The following is a 19,784-nucleotide window of genomic DNA, read 5'->3' as shown; positions in this document are numbered from 1 at the left end:
TAGCAATATGAAGTTGTGTTTTATGATTTCATATTATCATTTATCATTTTTTAGAGCATACAACTTGTCATGCTAAAAATGTATAATCAAGCCAATGCCTTAGTTTAGCATGAAGCCCTGTATGCCGCTGCATGCAGCACATAATCAGTTCATAATCAGGACAGTAGTTATAGACATGTACATACTGTAGCACATTATTAAGAAACATTATCAAAGAGGGGTGGAGGTGATGGGGAGAATCTCAAAGAAAAATGGACCAAAAACAGCAGCGGTAGCAGTCCGATATTGCCACAAGCGCATAACTGGGAATGTTTAAGGGAAAATACATGATCTTGAGTTTATAAAAGATCAGCAAGCAATGTAGGCCTATACAGTTAGGTCATCGATAAGTTGTACTCAAGTAAAACTAGAGAAAAGGGCAAACCATAAAGCTGTCCACAAGTATTTGGATAGTGACCCAATTTGTGTTGTTTTGGTTCTGTACTCCAGCACATTGGATTTGATATAAAACAATTAATATGAGCTTGAAGTGCAGACTCTCAGCTTCAATTTTGCATCCATATTGGGTGATCTGTGCAAGAATTCCTTTTATGCATACCCCCCCCCCCCCCTCTCCATTTCAGGGGACCAAAAGTAACTGGACAGTTGGCCTCTCAGCTGTTTCTTGGACAACTGTGTGTTGTTGCATCATTAGTTCATGCACAAGGAAGCTAACAAAAGGTCTGGAGTTGATTCTAAGTGTGAAATTTGCACTTGGAGTTTGTTGCTGTTGTCTCTCAACATGAGGACGAAAGAAGTGTCAATGCCAGTAAAGCAGGCCATTGAGAGGCTGAAAAATAAGAATAAATCATTCAGAGACATACCCAAAACATTGAGCGTGTCAAAATCAACTGTTTGATACATTGTTTAGAAGCAAGAACACATACTCCCCCACCCCACAATATTTAAAAACAGGCCAAACAACCCCTGTATAGCATGATGATGACAAAAATAAATTCATAAAATAAAGATGAGGATTTCATGATGTTCTTGGGATTAGTGATCAGTATAAAGTACATGGCCAAAAGTATGTGGACATCTGACATCCAACATCTTATCCAAAATTATGGGCATTAATATGGATTTGGTCCACCCTTTGCTGCTATAACAACCTCCACTCTTCTGGGAAATCTTACAGTAGATGTTGGAGCATTGCCTCAGGGAATTGCTTCCATTCAACCAGAAGAGCATTAGTGAGGTCGGGCACTGATTAGGTGATTAGGCCTGGCTTGCAGTTGGCTTTCCAGTTGATCCCAAAGGTGCTGGATGGGGTTGAGGTCAGGGCTCTGCACAGGCCAGTCAAATTCTTCCACACTGTTCTTGACAAAATCATTTCTATATGGACCTTGCTGTGTGCCTGGGGGCACTGTCATGCTGATCAAGAAAAGGCCTTCTCCAAACTGTTGGGAAAGCACAGAATCATCTAGAATTAGGGGTGCACCAATCATGAATTTTTATGGCCAATTATTTTTAGATTATTTTTCATTTAAAAAGCAACAGGTAACAAATAAAACAAAAAAAATGTTTATTTGCTCTGTAGGTTACCAATAAAATCAGATTGTTCATTATTGGTATTATAATTATTATTAACAGCATTGTTAAATTATTGTCGTAGCCACACAGTGAAGAAGCTTTGATTTAACGTGACTGAATCTTTTATCAACTGCTTCCAGAAGAATGCAGTCGCTACGGACGAGTCCATTTCTCTTGTAAACTCCTCAAAAGGTCCAAGTAGAGTCAACGTGTTTTTCATTTAACGTAAGTTCAGACTGAATTATTTTTAATTTCGACAAATACATTTCAGCATTCACATTGGTTTTTACTTCCCAGTAACTGGACTTGCTTGAAGATACAGTTAACCTGTAGCCTATCTTGACATGCCCCAAAGAGGGGAAAAAACGTCTAAAAAGCCAAAACTTGAAAATTAAGCATTTGCGTAAAATACTACCAGAACCGATAGGACTGAAGAAAAACGTTACGAAAATAAGACCCAGGTTGAATAAAACAGACAGCTTTAAAAACTTTATAGTTTTTCCTGAAGGCTGACGTTTAGGCAAATATAGCAGCATTGTTCCAATGCATCTTACGCATGGACTCCGCTCACATTCCTTACATCATAAAACCGGAGATCAGAGAAAATAACGATAAAGCCAGCCGGTTCCGATCATTCCTGGTGGCCTAGAATGTCATTGTATGCGGTAGCATTGAGATTTGCCTAATGCCACAGAACTCATTGGATTGGACTTCATCTTCCAGCAAGACAATGAGCCCAAACATACTGCTAAAGCAACCAAGGAGTGTGTCAGAGCCAAAAGTTGTTATTTTCAAACAATAAGAACCGAAGGTGGCTGCAGTATAGGCCTGGCAGAGCATCACCAGGGAAGATACACAGCATCTAGTGATGTCTATGGATTGCATACTTTAGGCAGTTATGAAATGCAAAGGATTTCTACATGGATCACCCAATATGGACCTAATACCCTCTAATTAGAGCTGATCGTCTGCACTGCACTTTAACCTAATATTCATTGCTTAATTTCAAATCCAAAACAACAAGAATTGTGTCACTGTCCAAAATAAATAATGTAGCATTCAAAGGATGAAAAAAAACATGTAAACCCTATGGCACTGTTCCCTGAATGAAACTGAGCTTAAAATTGGTCATCTGTTCAAACCAATTTCAAAAGAAAATTAAGTTTTACCACATTATGTCACAGTTCTACAAATTTTCATGTCATTTATTTTTTTCAGTTTCAAGGTATGTTTCACGTTCAACTTTTCTTTTTCAGTTACTTTTCATTGTTACTAATTTATGAAACTTTTGGCTGGGATCTTACTCCCTAGACTTCTCTTTGTTTTGTTTAGTAAAAGTGATGTGAACATTAACATCTTTCTTTAAAAAAAAAAACAGGTTCTTTGGAGCAACACTACAGTCTCAATTGCAAATAGTCTTTTGGGTTTAGGAACTGGTGACAGCATTGTAAATGGTTAAGAACCATTTCTGAGATGCTTGTTGGTAGGCTATTTCTTGAAAGAACTGACGTTTGCTTTAGCTGTATAAAGGTCAGTAGTTCACACTTGCAATCCATTTTTTTTGTGAGTTTTCTTCTTAAGAATTTGGTGCAATCGATAAAAAAATTAAAATGTAGAGTATAGCATTATTTCAAGAGATAATGTAAAAATAAAAAACTAAAACAATGTGATCTACCAGAGGTACATAGCAACCATTAACCATTTATATTGTTTATATTGTTTGTAATTTTGCAATTGAGATAATGATAATGCCCTGTGTAACAGTTTTACTGGGGCTGATAAGTAAACAGAGATGAGGTACATCAATTTTTAACACAGGGGAGTGCTGAGAAACTAATACACGTTTTTATTACGAGCAGACGTGACTACTGTAATGCCCTGTAATTTTCTGGTTTGTAATTTTCCACAATCAATCATTTACAGTTAGTCCAAAACTCTGCTGCTCGTTCATTAACTATAACCAAAGAAGAGCACACATAACTCCTGTTTTAAAAGTGCTTCATTGGCTACCTATTTGTTTTAGGATTGATTTTCAAGTGCTTCTTTTAGTTTATAAATCTCTTCATGGCCTTGCACCTCCTTACCTATTTTTTAGGGATATGTGTCTAACAAGGCCCTCAGATGCCCTGGTGGCAACCTGTTACTCATACCTACATACAGGACTCAGACCTTTGGCAGGGCATTATATAGTGTCTGTGGCTCCAGCCTTTGGAATAGCCTGCCAAAGGGTCTGAGGGCTGTTCAGTCCTCAGATGGTTTTATAAAGTTTTATAAACTTAAGACATACCTTTTTAGCATTTCTTTTACATTAATTCTCACTGGTCCTGTTTTAGTGTTTTATTTAACGTTTTAATATCTTATTCTATTTTATGTATTTTCTTGCCTCTTTTACCTTTGTCGCATTTCTTTTAATACTTTTTAATGCATTTTATGTTTTAATCTGTTCTGTGTGAAGCACTTTGCGCTACACTAAAGTGTATTAAATGTGCTACATAAATAAAGGATGGTTGTTTGATTGATTGATTGAATGAACCCCTGAATGCCGAGAATTCCGTCAAGTCATCAGAAACTTCCACAGGTATTTAAAACGTCCTGCGCAGTAACCACTGTTCCAGGCTGCAATTAGGAAAGTTCCGATTGATTGTGCTTAACATAACAATGAGCTAAGTATGACATAACAGGACCTGTGTTTTAAGGAGAGTTCCTTTGAGCCACAGCATTATCCGATCAGGCCGTTTTCTTTGTAGCGCCCTGTCTGCTCGCGCTAATGACTTTAGGTTAAACGTGCTTGCAGATTGGCCGTCTGGTAGTGTAGAGGTATAAGCACTTGCCTACCACCACAGAGACCGGGGTTCAATCCGGTACAAAGCGGTACAATGACTGGCTTGGTCAGACGTTCCTACGAACACAATTGGCATTGTTTACGGGTGGGTATGAGTCCTGATCGTTGCATTAGCGACTCTTACTGGTTGGTCGGGGCACCTGTTCAGCAGGGAGGGGATCTGCGTGAACCTCGGCACGCGTTACGCTCTCCCAGTGAAACTCCTTGCTGTCATGTGAAAAGAAGCGGCTCCACATATATCGGAGGAGGCATGTGGTAGACCCCAGACCAACAGAGGCTAGCGCGTCGACCAGGACCGTGATACACACAGGGAATAGGTTTAACGACTGAATTGGGGAGAAAAATGGCAACAACAAAAAAATAAATGTGCTTGCAGATTTGAGTAGGTGACCTGGCTAAACATCCTGGTAAAACCAGATAAAGCTGTCACTGGTAAACATGGCAACCTATTGACAGATGTAATCAATTGCTGATGTTAAATTCAGTTCTTCGCCTGTTCAGGTTAATCGGGGGTGGGAGATAGCGAGTCACAACCAACAGCAAAATGTTTTTTTACTGAATAAGGATGCTATTGGCAAGAAAGACCAGAGTTTATTCTCAGGCCTTAGAGTAAGAGATCTGAAGTGACACCCGGGCAAAGATGCAGTTGTTAGAAAGCAGATACCACATGAAAACAACAGAACCAGCATTGAAACCAATACAGTGACACCAGCACAATTAATGCTCACATGCACACAAGCACTGCACCAGACACTGTCCCAAATCAAACAAATTTCCAGTACAAATGCGTCAATCAACAAGTACGGTGGTTGTCTACCCAGACAGGTCTTGCAGCTCCACTGAGATTACATTGAGATTACATCACCACTTGCCCCCATTCTCCCTAATGCATGCAGGCCAAACAATTTCCATGTATAACACAAATAAGATGTACAGTACGTGTCACACGTGGGCAAACACATACACAACAACCAGCGCTGTGAGGATTATCTACAGTGAGGTTTATAACAAAGTGAACAGCCATGCTGGACTGTGTGGCATAGTGATGCAGGACTGTGTGGAACAGAGATACTGGACTGTGTGGAACAGTGATCCTGGACTGTGTGGAACAGTGATCCTGGACTGTGTGGAACAGTGATCCTGGACTGTGTGGAACAGCAACGCTGGACTGCGTGGAACAGCAACACTACACTGTGTAGAACAGCGACGCTGAACTGTGTGGAAAAGCTGTAGGTACCATGAACTACAACAGACACTCCACAAAACTACAAAGCCCATACACTATGCACTACACTACACATTTAACCACGCCTCCTGCTGGGGCTTTCCAGTTACAGTATTGGCTTACTGCAAAATCAATAAAATGGAGGTCGCCTTTGTTTCGCTCTCTCTGTTCCATTTCCTCTCTCTCTCTGAACTCGCTACCCTTCTCCGGTCTCCCTCTCACGTGAGTCAGCATGCCAGGAGGAGTCCACAAGGCCTGCAGCCAAGCACGGCACGTATGCCCCCGTCCGTGGGAGGAACCGGGCGCTCTTTGCCCCTTTCGGTAACTTGTGTTCAATAAACTTTTATTATATTTCAAAGGTTGTCTATATTGATATTGCTCTTGCGTCGAATTGCTACTAGAAAGAACTTCCTAGAATACCTTCACCTCTTGGCTGAATCATTTATATTAATTTGGTATTTTAGCTATATTCCCTTTATGAGACTGATTATTACATGCTGGCGCCTCCTGTGAGGATACAGATGTATATCTCCTACATTTGGGTGAAGTAGCGGAGTTTCCCCTCCATTTTGGCGCCCCATGTGAGGGTTAGTATTGCTGACTTTTGTTTATACTTGTCTAATGTTAAAATGACAAATCTCTGGTCTAATTTCAGAATTCAAATTCTGAGCACTAGAATGTCTAAATTGGAACCCCAAATCCATTCAGTCTGCGAAAGAGCAGAAACAGTTGTGTTTAAGAAGAGTGTATTGTGGTGATTGTTGTTTTTAATTCAAATCATACTCAGCTAATAAGCCAGCGCAAGGTTGATACAGTGATGACCATCACTTTTTATTTTTACATCTATTAATCGTTAATAGTGTTACTAGTCTGCATTACTAAGTTGCTGCTATTGCTGCACTAGTCCTTTTATTTGTGCTTTACAGTCAATAGAAACTAAAAAGGTTCTCTCCTGCATTGCAGAGGCATTTGAATACTGAGATGTTCAGTGCTATTCGAGCCGTTGCTTTTAACCATGTTAATTAAACAGCTTATTTAATTGAACCATTGCATGTTACTGGCCCAGTGATGTCCCAAAGAACCCCCCCGAAATATGATTGGCCCCCCTGGTGCCCCCCCAACACCATTGGGCTAGAGTACTGTCAATCTGACAATGTCCAATGCCATTGGATCAGGGAGCTGTCAATCGCTGCCTGATTCGCTGCCAATCGCTGCCTGTCAATTTGCAATGCTCCATGCCATTGCAGGGCACTGCACAAGAGCCTGTATTTATTTCTGATAGAATTTTCTGATTTCCCATGGGTCCTCCCCCGACCGGTTCTTGGTCCCCCCCTGTGCCACCTCATTTTAAAAATCCTGGAATCGCCCCTGATAAATGTATAGAGCTTTGTGCCATCTAGCTGCTGTTACTTCCTTAACTCAGCTGGAGTCCAGTCTTGGTGGCTAACCCAGACAGCCACTCTAACCAAAGCCAACAGGTGGTGCTATAGTTTTCCTGTACTATAGTTTTAGAACCGTGAGATTGTGAGTGTGAAAAATCCACTCCATTTAAGCTTAGACCAGTGCGCTCACCCTGTGCCACTGAAGCGCTCACTGCCCCAACTCCATAGGTAACCCCAGAGGAACCGGTTACCAATGCGTTACATTACCCACCATTCCAATCACAGAGATGGAGCACTGCATACACAAATATATTTATTCCTTGGCATATGACCTAGCCCCTGCCTAGCCTGAGCTTGTGAACAAGTCGAGCTTTAGTGATTGTAGGAAGGAAATATCTTCCCTTATTAGCAAAAAGCATGACCTGGGGGGCCTCTAGTGGCGCAGCCCGTAGAGCGCTATCCACATACTCAGCCGTGACGTCAGCGGTTCGAATCCAACTGCCTACCTTTGTTGCACGTCTCTCCCTCTCTCTTTCCTCTTAATTCTTCCCGTCTCTCTACACTGTTCTATCAAACAAAGCTAAAAAAAGCGTGACCTGCGTATGGTGTCCAAAGCTCAGCTGCTTCCCTGCTTGCTTGTGAACTTCCAGAGGCAGATCAGTCTTGCCCTCCAGAGTAACACAGCATTAGCAGAGGAGATTAAAGTGCTCAAAGAGCAGGATGTCAGTCTCTTCCATGAGGTCCACACTGCTAATAAGAAAACTATTTGCATTCAGCTGAATCAAATCTGTGCTCCTACAGAGAGGAGTTATTTAAACTCAGAAGTGAGCAGCTCTCACTGATACTATCTAATGATTCTTTTGTATTTCTTTCCCAGACTAACACCCTGGTTGATCACCCTTTTCCACCACCACATGAAGATGGGAAAGGCGGGGGGTCTATCTCTGACTCTGGTATCTCTAATAGTCTTTCATCCAGTGGCTTGAGCTATGATTGTCAAGATTATTCAGATTTGTCTGAATACTCCACCAGAAGTGCATCTGTCTGGTCTCTTCAGCGCAGAGAGAAGTGGAGCGATGCTCCATTCTCTCACCTTTCTGCTCATCAAGCAGAAAGATCTCCATTTCCAGCTTCTTGTTCGTCCCTGCCACGGGGGAAAGAATTCTCTGCTTTTACTCATCCCTCCAAAGGGGTGGCCAGAAAGTCTTCAGACTTTCCTTCTACAGTTCCCATCCACCACAAAAGGGATGAACACATTTCAGCTTTGGCTTCTCAGTCAGAGAACACAAAGCCCAATGGGAAACACAAAGGTCTGTCTCACCTCCTCCACATAGGCAGACTCTGAAGACCTCAGACCATCTTCGCTTTGAGGAGTTTGAGTTAATGGCTAAGGATTTAGAATGTTATGATCCTGACAATCCAGGTCATAACATTGAAGACTATTTATGAGAGATTGAACACAATGGGAGAAAACCCAGCCGATCTGGAAGACTAGCTCCAAGTCTGTTTGCACTTTCATAAAGTCTCAACCTGCCACCATCGGAGAGGACTGTGTTCAGCTTTGTGATGCCTTGAACAAAGAATATTCTTCTTTTGCTGATGGGACATCATCAACAATCACAGCCATCCAGGTAAAACATTACCGTTCCGTGCACCCTCGTGAGTATCACAGATGCCTGAAGCATGCTTTCTTTCAGCGCAAGGACAAACCTGGCCAAGAAGAGGCCCCTGCCTTTAAGTCCCTCTTCCTACACAATTTAAATCCTTGTGCACGCACGCAGGCCACTCTCACAACTCGTCCGGGTGACCCTCCAATACGGCAAAATCTGCAGAATTACTCAGATGGCTTAGGTGATTGTTGTCCATCCCAGCGAGGAACAGAGGGAAAGCAAGACTTCCCACTCGAAGCCTACAGGCTCAAGTGTTGTTGCTGGGAAAACCCTCAGTTCACACACCTCACAAGATCGCTCTTTGCACCGCAACACATCAAAGGGGGGTAACAATCACCCTCAGAGGGACACGCTGCACCAACACCGTGTCCGTAATAGTCGCAGTGACGGTAGGTCCATAGGTTAAGGCAAAAGGTCAGACTTAAACCTCTCGGACCAGACAAGACTTGAATTTCACTCCTCAGATTCCAGACCCAAATTTCCCACAACACTGTCAGACCATCCCAGGACTTTATCAGATGAGGAACGAGACATCTCTGAGTACCTCTCTGATTCTGAATGTGGCTACTCCGAGCCACGAATCAAGAGGGGCTTCAACCCAAGAAGCTACAGAGAGTCGCTTCTCGCTTTAATAGGAACAAAGTAGGGACAACTGTGGTTCCCAATCTTACGAGCACCACAAATGCATAAGTCCCTCGTTTTGTTACTAAATAATTTCTCCCATAAGACTGCACAGCCAGTTGAGCCAAAGGGGGGTGCTGCATGACAGGTTCAACAGGTTCACTGACAACAGTGGAATCCTAAAACACATGTCTTCTAATAGTTAGACCCACTCTGCTGTTAGACCTTAATAAACCAATGATAATTCAGCACTCAAAATGGCTAAACCATCACCACGGTTTAATCTTTACAAGTACACTTAGAACACTTCCTCGGTAGTGCTTCTTAAGTGCTCACATTTTTAGATAGTCTGCTACTTAGTACCACTAAGGCAAAGCACAACATAAGATATGTATCGGGGCGACATAGCTCAGGAGGTAAGACCGATTGTCTGGCAGTCGGAGGGTTGCCGGTTCAAACCCTGCCCTGGGCATGTCGAAGTGTCCTTGAGCAAGACACTTAACCCCTACCCTAACTGCTTCGATGAGCATCATTTAAAGCGCTTTGGTAAGCCATAAGGCAAGTCCATACCATTATATGTTCCAAGGGATATTTCACAAGCATAGTAAAGGAGATCACAATGTCAAATTACAATCATGATACAGGCATTAGGACTTTACAGTCATTAAACACTATGATGACACCCCTCAACAGCAGCATCTGTCGGAAGGGACTAAAACCAAGTGTGCCTGGACCAGGTCGTGGACCAAAACATTACGCTCTGAATGTAGTCTGAATGTCATCTGTTCCGTAGAGCACCTACAACACGGCGCTTTCGAACCTCTCCCAAAAATGGCTATATCATCAAATCTTGTGCAGACCGGATGCTTTCCTACATCTTAACTGAACACACCCACTGGCCTACTAGCATTCCTCTAACCCTGATGAACAGGCATACATTTGTTGGTATTCTGTTTTGAGCTACTGTCCATCTTTGTTCACCGTCATATTCTGTTTATTTTGACCTTGTCTTTATAAAGTATTATGACATGTTGTTCTTGCTTAGCTAAGTTCAGTTAATACCAACGATATGCCCAAAATGTTTATAGCCAGAATGATAATGCTCAGTAGGTTCACAGCCAATATGAACTGCCCAGATGTTGGAGGCCTGAACGAACTGTTATGAACCTTTCAGCTGTGGACTGTACTAACTCATATGCTCTCAGGGATTTCCCCTTTTCCACGACAACTCCTACGGATTTCGCACTGGAAACCAGGAAGCATTCCAACAACCAATTCAAAGCAAAGGACTCAAGTAAGGCTGAATTAGGCAAAATTAGCAAATTAGCGACAGACTGAACGTAGCAACATTCATGACTGAATGTACATGACAATGCTAATGGTTATTGTGTTCTGATGGTTAATGTAAATAGTCCATGTGTTACCATTCTCTTAAGACTCTTCAGCCATCCACCACGCTGCGTTAGTTTTAATATATATATCACACCCAGAACAGATCTTGAATGTGATGTATTTTAAATACTAACTGGTCATAACATGGCATGTTGCCGTCTACAAATGCACACAGATAACCATATGGCCAATATCCTTCATCTGATTGGCACGCTCCATGCGCCATTGGTTAATCACTACCTCCAGCTAGTTTCAAACCCCGCTCCATCTTAGTTCCTTTGTTCTCCTTGAATACGTGCCTGCGGTGCGCAACCCCGCACGCAGGAGAACATACAACACTCCTCACATACTTTTGCGCATGCGCACTCAATGCAAACACACACGCACACATAACACACACACATACGTGCACTGAAATAGTTTGCTGTACATTATAGCAGTGAATTGTGCTTTGCCCCTTTCTGGTGTTCAATTAACTTTTATTATATTTCAAAGGTTGTCTGTATTTATATTACTCATGTGTTGAATTGAGTCAGCCACTGCTAATCAAAATGACTTCCTAGAATACGTTCACCTCTTAGGTGAATCATTTATATTAATTTGGTATTTTAGCTGAATGCATAATATTATGATTTGGTTAAGATGAACTATTAATGTGTAAATTTTATTTAATCATTTAATCATTAATTGAAATTTCCAATTTATAGTATGTATATTCCCTTTATGAGACTGATTATTACATGCGGGTGCCACCTGAGAGGATACAGATGTATATCTCCTACATTTTGGTGCCCCACTATGAGAAGTAGCGGAATGTCCCCTACACAGCAATGCTGAACTGTGTGGAACAGCGATCCTGGACTGTGTGGAACAGAGATACTGGACTGTGTGGAACAGAGACGCTGGACTGTGTGGAACAGAGACGCTGGACTGTGTGGAACAGAGATCCTGGACTGTGTGGAACAGAGATGCTGGACTGTGTGGAACAGTGATACTGGACTGTGTGGAACAGTGATACTGGACTGTGTGGAATAGCCATGCCTGTGTTAAAAGCTTTTTTAATTATCTGAGCTGGACCACAGAATTCACACTCTAAACCTAACAGCATCATGTCTTCTTTTGTGTCTTGTGCTCATTGTCATCAGGATTATGTAAAGCAACTTCAAGAAAACTTTCTCTCCCATTTTCACCATGATCTCTGAATGCAGTCAGATGAGGCACAAAGACTAACATCCTACAGAGTTGAACATAGCTGCCCTACGAGATTAAATTTTAGTTTGAGAATTTTATCATTTACCTAGTCTACAGAAGAGTCATTTCACTTATGAAAATTGAATCAATCAAATGTTTGCAATTATAAAAACTGAGAAGAAAAGCCAACACATAATTTTGATTTATTTAAAAATATACAACAAAGTATATACTGTATATGTTTGGATTCTGTATTAAATTTTGAATATTGCAGGAATGATACAAAATCAATCAATCTGAAAATTTAGCAACCGTTCACACAGAGAAGACATATTCTCTGACAGTAGCGCAGTTTTGGTTTCACGGCAATGTGATATGGGACCACAGTGATGATGTGTGGAAAGGTGGCTTTGTAAGGTTTTAGAGGGGAGTTGGGAAAGGCTGATTTTAGAAACTAAACTTGACCACTAGAAGGCGACAGCGGTCTATTGATAGTTTTTACTGTGTAGTTGAGGAAAGAAACTAATGCACAATGAGCCGTTATGATGTCATAACTGATAAGACAGCTGTCCCTCGCCCTGTTTTGCTTAAAAACATTATAAAGCCTTGTCTAGTGTGAACAGAACTTGGATTAATTATTTAAATTAAAACTTGCATTGATTTTCTGGTAACAGCCCATTATAACAAAGAAATAATGCCATGTGAAAGATCCCGATTCACTTAAAAAGACACACACACACACACACACAAGAACTACCGCAGGCACACACGCATGCACAAGCATGTGCACACACACGCATACACACTAGCACTACCACAGGCGCACACACACACACACACACACACACACATAAGAACGACCGTAGGCACATGCGTTCACACACGCATGAACACGCACATGCATACACACACTAGCACTACCACAGGCACATGCACACATACACACACACACACACACACTCTTTCCCGTGCTAACCCCCAAACACACATGAGCCTACACTCACACTCATGTATGAACGCACACACACAGACACACACACATTTAATTTTTCCCGGGGTAAAGTGTGAGTGAGAGCGCCCCCTGCAGTCAGGGAGCGGTAGCGGGCGGCGCTCAGGCGGAGTCCAGGAGGAAGTCGACGCTCTCGGGAGGCGGGCCGCACTCGTCGACGGACAGGAGCGCGTGCAGGCGGGCGGCGGTGGCGGTCCAGCGCTCCCTGTCGCGCCACGCCCGCAGCATGGCGAACACCCGCTCGGCGTGGTTCCTGGGGTTCTCCTCCTCGATCTGCTCCAGCCGGACCGTGGAGACCCCCAGCGCCACCCTGCCCAGCTGCTTCCAGTCACGGCCCAGGCACCGCGCCACCAGCATCATCTGCTTCTCCGTCACCAGCTCCGACCCTGGGGGGGGGGGGGTAAACAGGACGGGCGTCAACCGTTAAACAGGGGGTCCCAACATCTTCATTCCCGGGGCCCCTTAAATGGACACGCGCACAGCCGCAATGAAACACCGCGCACTGTGATGTGAAGGCTTAGTTTCCATTTAATTTCTGAGCCTAACTGACTGATTAATGTATCTGCAATGTCTGCAGCTGATATAACTATTGTGCCTATTTGCATTACACGCAGGCCCTTAAAAATCCTCTTTGCCTTTTGTAACAGGCACCTCGAGTAAGGCAGCCGGCCGAAATGAGGCGTGCATTACTTAAATTTAAAGGGGTAGTTCACTTTCTGGGTTTTTAAATATAATTTCAGACTCTATGTATGGTTTCAATAGGTCCCAATAGTGTGTTGAAACAATACACTAAAATTAAAATGACATTAAAAAGAACTATTTGAATTATTAGGTCCAGAAATTAAATTTTAAATCTGAATACTGGCTATATGTATATAGTTCCATAGATGCATAAATACATGTGTGTGCAAATTGTGGTGCTGCTATTACAATAATAAAGGCCAAACACGGCCATGCTGCTGAAAATAAGCAACTCTCTGGTGCTCACCGGCTTCGCGTTTCTGTTTCTTGCAAAACATTTCTGTTGTCTTCTCCTCACTTTTCCTTTTGGTGTTGGCTTTCTCTGTAAAAACAAAACAAAAAATATTACACTTGAACAAGAGCTGGGCGGAGTTTCCTACACTACAGCTCCTGACGGCCGCAGCAGATCTGGTGTTTTTCGGGGGGGGGCGGGGGTGTGGGGAGGGGGGGTCATTCAATCAAAGAGGCGCTTACTTCTCAACTCTGAGTAGCATATTTAGACTAGATGTGAAACTTCACTTTCAAATTTTACTGTTTAATGTTACTTAATCTCCCAATCACCTTGGGCCTCCCGAGGAAGCTCCGCCCCCCGCAGGATGACGGACAGCGTGGGGAAAGTGTCCCGCGTGTCGGCCTTCCCCAGAAACTCCAGGAAGGCGTCGGCGGGGCCCCGCCCCTTCTGTATGACGCAGTCCAGCAGGTCGCGGACCTTCTGCGAGGGGTCGGCCAGCGCCTTGATCCGCCGGTACTCCCCCAGGGAGAGCAGGGACAGGGAGTCGGCGTGCTGCAGGACGTGGTCCGCGTCGGCGCTCAGGGCCTCGATCAGCGCCGGCTTGCGGCTGCGCAGCAGAGCGGCGCCCCCTTCTGGCGTCTCCACCATGGCGGCCCGTTCCTAGAGCCTGAGAGACGACAGAAGGACCACACTTGTGTTCAGCATCAGTTTGAACCCTCGCCTTATCCGTATCCTAGTAAGGGCAAACCAACACACACGTTGCCGTGTAACAGCCTGCAATACTGTACTTTGTGGATACTGCACCGTAATTACCTCCATGAATATCGTTATAATACTGGGTGAGGTATTTTCAGAAAGGCAAAGAGCTCATCTGGTGGATGTGGGAACCCAACCTTGGCCTCCAACTACATTTAGCAATAGTACCACTGCCAAAAGGGTAGAGTTTATTCAGTCTTCACACAGGACAGACACGGTGGTTTCTAGCTCTGCCCTAGGCTGGTTTTACCTCTCTGGATGGCAATATTTAGTATGTAGCCTATTTGTGACTATGTTTCATCTTCTGCACCAATTAGCTACTTGTGGTTCCCACAAGTTTCATTACTGGGCCAAATTTTATTTTCTATTTATATGTGACTACTTGACTGTGTTATTCACAATTAAAATATTCATAATATTATTACTTTAATCCATGTTATTAGTTACTCCACTGAGAAGTACCTTCCTGAAATAAAATTTTTGGATGTGTAAAAATGTCCTCCGATTAGGCTAAATGCAGTTAACTGAATGTACGCTTTCTCTGAAATAGAGAGAAATCTATTTCCAGGAACCCTGGTAATATTTTTGTCCCAGAGATTTGAGCAGCATACACAAAGTATTTTCTGCGCTTGAGACTGAGAAGGTCAGACATGTTATTATTTCTCATAGGCTTGATTTCTGTAGTCATGCCTGAGACAAAAAGCCTTATCCTTATCCTGCAGTTTGCTCAAAATTCAACTGCTACCAGGGATGTTTGCCCATCAAAACAAATGAGATCTCTTGGAAAAACCCACCCTAGCTTCATTCTTTTTCAAATTTTACTCTCTTTCAAGGCAAGGCTTTGTCTAGCATTGCTGGTCTCTTAAAAGCAAACACCCCACCACACTACCTTGAATCCTCAACAAAAGACTTCACTGTTCCAGCCACACATTTTAAGAGGGAACAAGGCACACAGCAGAAGAATGCTCTAGAATGTTCTATTAAGACTCTTAATCGGTGCCCTCTTTTTTAACCATATTTTTATATAGATTTTTCTCTTAAAACTTGCCTTCACACTTGTGTAAATATTTTAAACAGTATAATTGGTTTTATTCTGTTTCATGTTATTGTAATATACATTTTTGATGTAAAGGGTGTCCTGCAACGATGCATTTCTAAGCAAAGGTACGCTGTCTGACCAGTGTTACTGTTATATCATTTTGGAAAGTGACTGAGCTATTAGACCAGCAAACATGTTCATTTTTGATAAGTACTTCAGTTCTGGCTCTGCTAGCAATCTGCAGGCCTACTACCGTTGATCGTTTCTTATGTAGGCTAGTAACCACTCCATCATAGAACAGAATCAGCAGTTAGAACAAAAGAAAACTGAAGTGAGCCTCTGTCATGTTTCTGGGTTAATGAAAGATGTTATTATAGAGAAATCATTGAAAATGCATGATTATAGGACAGCAACTTATTCCTGAATTCTCCTCCTGAATCGGTGAGAATTCCTTTAGAAAAATCCTGCAGATCCTATAAAAAAATTCCACAATGCATTAAGCTACATCCCCAGCTTGCTTAGACTTTAGTGCAGGGGTGTCCAATCTTATCCAAAAAGGTACGGTGTGGGTGCAGGTTTTTGTTCTTGCCGAGCACTACGACACCTGTTTCTACTTATCTTTAGCAAATTGACATTATCACTTCGAAAAAAAAGACCAAGACCAGGCTCACTGACTAGCAAGCTAGCATACATTGCGTCAACTTACAGCTAGCTAACGCGAACTTAACTTTCCATGCATTTTAAAACCACCTCCTGTGCAGTATGAATTCAATAATGGAATTAGCACTAATTACGACTACCACTACCTGACCGAAAACACATGCATAGCTCATGAATATTAACGTTAGTCTCGCTAACTAACGACACGCTAGTGTAGGCCTACCTTGTAACTACTTTGCTATGGACAGTATCCGACCGGTTAACTCTCAGCCGTTTACATTAGACTAGCTGCTAGACGAATGAGCTAAGGTAAATCATAGGTAGCTACAAGTGAGTTCGCGAGTTGCGCTCGAAACTGAAACCCATCTGAAAAGAGCCCAATAAAATGACAACATACTTGCATTATTTTTTGGAAATTCGAAGTTGTTAGATTTCCCGAAAACGACAGCTTTATCCTGTGGCTTTGCAGTACGAATTTAGCGCCAGTAGAGCCAAACTTCCGGTGGAGTTCCCCGTCCAAAATTCAAAATAAAAGCGCATGTTATGCTTTTGTGCATGGACTTTTATGGATCATAGTGTACATATGATATTATAAAAGTATTATGTAGAACTGTTCCAGTAAGCACAGTATTTCGTCGAATTGGAAAAAATAGCCTGATTTATGACTGTAGGCCTACTTACTTTTTACAGGGTGTGTGAGCCTAGAATATGACATAGCCATAGGCATGCTGTATGTGAACCTGAATGCTGAAAAAAGGACGGATTGGGCATCTTCAATATAAGGATACTAGCCATCTTCCCTTCAAATTAGTGCAGCTGGAGTGGGTGTTATCGGGAGTGATCCTGGTCTCTGTGAGGGCCAGATAGTGAAGAGACGTTGTCTTGGCATAGGCAGTGATGAAGTCGGCTTTCTGGACAGCTGACAGTCCACCCACCACTGTGAGTTGCTTAGATGAGGACAGAGGTGGGTAGACCTGGTTTGCCAGGTTATGCCTGCCGTGGTTGGGCCTTCTGGAATGAGGCAAAGGAAACAAGGACAAAGGAACCAGAGTTAAAGTTACAACCTCGAAGATTTCCGTTTCATTCTCTTTGGCGGTACCAATGGCGAGAAGCGATAATTGCAGGTGTGTTTTTGGACCTCACTTCCCATAGATCCAACCAGAGTCGCCTGTGTGACGTCAGTCAGTTGGCACCTGGGCCATGTGAACTATAACACTTACTATTTACTGAATTAAAAATGGTTGTTATAAAAGTAACGTTATGTACATACTCATTCATTGTCCAACATTAGGCTAACTTAAGCTGTCTTTACACTGCTGAGCCGGGTTAAAATGCCGTAGCAGACCTGGGGTAGAATTAGTGATGATCAATTTCCACAAACGTTCTTTATCCACCTTTTACCCGGTATGAACGTCTTTACACTGCAGAGAAGAATTCGCGGGATTCGCTGTGGCTCGTGCAATTATGTGTCTCGTGCACAACAAACAGTCTTTTTCGTGAATGATTGTTGTGATATTTTTGAAACAACTGCCTTGCAAAATGTTACCCCTGGTGTTTCTGGTTTTGCTAGCTAAACTGTTCGAGGATAAAGCTGAGCTGGGTGTTAAATTAGCAATCAGAAGAACAAAACAAAAACAAAGGAGATTTCATCAAAAAGGAGCATCAAGGTTGAAGGAACATATGAGGAAGCGCAATAAAATAATAATGTTAATCCATACTGCCGTTTTCTTTTATTTAGTTATCTCCGGCTTGACATCTTTACATAGAAATCAAATGCGGCTCTGCTCCACCTATACCCCGGCTTTATTCCGATCATTATAATATATTGATGAACTTGATGGCAATGTAAATAACGGCAACGTTAAGGCCAACTCAGATCAATGATTCGCAACGAGACGAAACGGTTTTAGAATGTTGCAGAGAAAATTGCAGCGGTGTGAACTGGTTAGTTGCAGAGCATCTGAAGCCGTTGCCTGGGGTCTCAAAAGACCCACTTTGTCAAATCGCCAAGGGAATTTTGCAAGTTGCATCCAGTCTCGTTGCGAATCATTGATCTGAACTGGCCTGCAACAAGGTAGCATTGCATTCGAGAGACGGTTTGCGAGGTCGGTACCGGTCGGTAGCGTTAGCTAGCGTTTTTTAAAATAATTGTTAGCTGACATTAGATTGTGTTAATTACATTAGCTAGCTAGCTAACCCAACGTTACCTGATATGAGAAATGGATAGTGTGTGCAACGTTGTCTAAACTAATGTTGCCTTTCTTGACATGGTCCGGTAGCTAGCGTTAGTTGTGCAAATAGCTATGTAATTTAGTAACGTTACGTTGTCATCAAATGTAATGCGAAATCTACATAAACAAATAATATGACCTCTCATGTTACACAAAAACTTCTTACACACACAAGTGAGTTGAAGAGCGAGCCTGTTGCGTTAGCTCCGCCTACCCTCTCTGGCGGACCAACCACTGATGGGTGATGGAAAACGCGTCACTAACTATGCGCCGCTTGTGATTTTTTCCTGGAAATGTCACCACAGACACCCAGTTCTTTAATCATTTATAATAATATTAATATAAATGAATATAATAATAGGCTCAATCACCATTGTGTTACCTAATTCGGCGATAGATAGTGACTTAACAGACATTTATTTTAATGAAAATCTTTGAGATTATTACTTTAAACACAGTAAGAGATTGGACAAGATATCTGTCATGTAGCAAGTGACAGACATCCATTGTTCATCATTCAAGAGCAAAACTTTCTTTTAATTATGTCTCAGAAAATGTATCTCAGTGAGATGCAATGACAGAGAGTGTTGGAAAAATATTAAGAAGTTATAGAGCATTTGGAATTCTTCATTGCAGGCACGTATTGCATCTTGGTATTGGAATCTCAAAGCCTTCGGATTCATTCGTGAAATAGGAGGTAGTTTGAGTAAGGCAAGCAGTGCTTGACTGAATGTTTTTTAAAGGTTGTGAACAAATTTTTATAAAACCTTCATGAATGCATTTTTAGAAAATCCTTCATGAATGCTTCATGAATACTAACTAACTACAATCTAGCACCAGAATCTTCCACTACCCAACGGAAATTCCTCTTTATAAATAATGTTATTATTCTCATTAGTCTGGAAGGAAGAAAGGGAGGAAGGAATGCAGGAGTTGACCATCCTGTTTGGCTTGTGCCATCCAATATAAGCTCACAGACTGTCCTTTCCTACACAAGCTCCCATCCAATAACCAATGTTTAGGAAAGTGTATAAAGTATAAAAGTATCCACAATATAATTCCAGCATATGATTTCTATGATTTGTTGTAAAGAGAACAAGCTGGATTGCCTGTCTGAAATGCAGACACCATAACCCCCTCCTGTTTTTAGCAAATCACAGAATACAGGATCCCTTCCCTGGGCAATATGGTGCATTGTCCCAAAACACTACTGAGTCTGGC

The 19,784-nt window shown here is 42.3% G+C and overlaps 1 protein-coding gene and 1 long non-coding RNA gene across 2 annotated transcripts; one reads left to right on the top strand and one right to left on the bottom strand.

Annotated features, from left to right (window-relative positions):
* Positions 1-5,442: 5,442 nt before the first annotated feature.
* Positions 5,443-11,893, top strand: LOC135234687 (uncharacterized). Its single transcript, XR_010324168.1, has 2 exons — positions 5,443-5,960; positions 10,518-11,893. It is a non-coding gene; the product is annotated as an uncharacterized LOC135234687 (long non-coding RNA).
* Positions 11,894-12,079: 186 nt separating this feature from the next.
* On the bottom strand, positions 12,080-16,871 carry zgc:174906 (uncharacterized protein LOC571548 homolog). The gene is made up of 4 exons (XM_064299532.1): positions 16,730-16,871; positions 14,207-14,544; positions 13,893-13,967; positions 12,080-13,290 (listed from the first exon to the last, which is right to left on the bottom strand). The coding sequence occupies exons 2-4, from the start codon at positions 14,523-14,525 to the stop codon at positions 13,007-13,009; spliced, it is 678 nt and encodes a 225-aa protein (XP_064155602.1). The 5' UTR covers positions 14,526-14,544; positions 16,730-16,871; the 3' UTR covers positions 12,080-13,006.
* Between the last annotated feature and the right edge of the window lie 2,913 nt (positions 16,872-19,784).

This window comes from Anguilla rostrata, chromosome 11 (assembly GCF_018555375.3).
Source record: "Anguilla rostrata isolate EN2019 chromosome 11, ASM1855537v3, whole genome shotgun sequence".
In the NCBI taxonomy this organism is placed as follows: Eukaryota; Metazoa; Chordata; class Actinopteri; order Anguilliformes; family Anguillidae; genus Anguilla; species Anguilla rostrata.
Note: the sequence above shows the minus strand (reverse complement) of the source record. Positions and strands in the feature narration are given on the sequence as shown.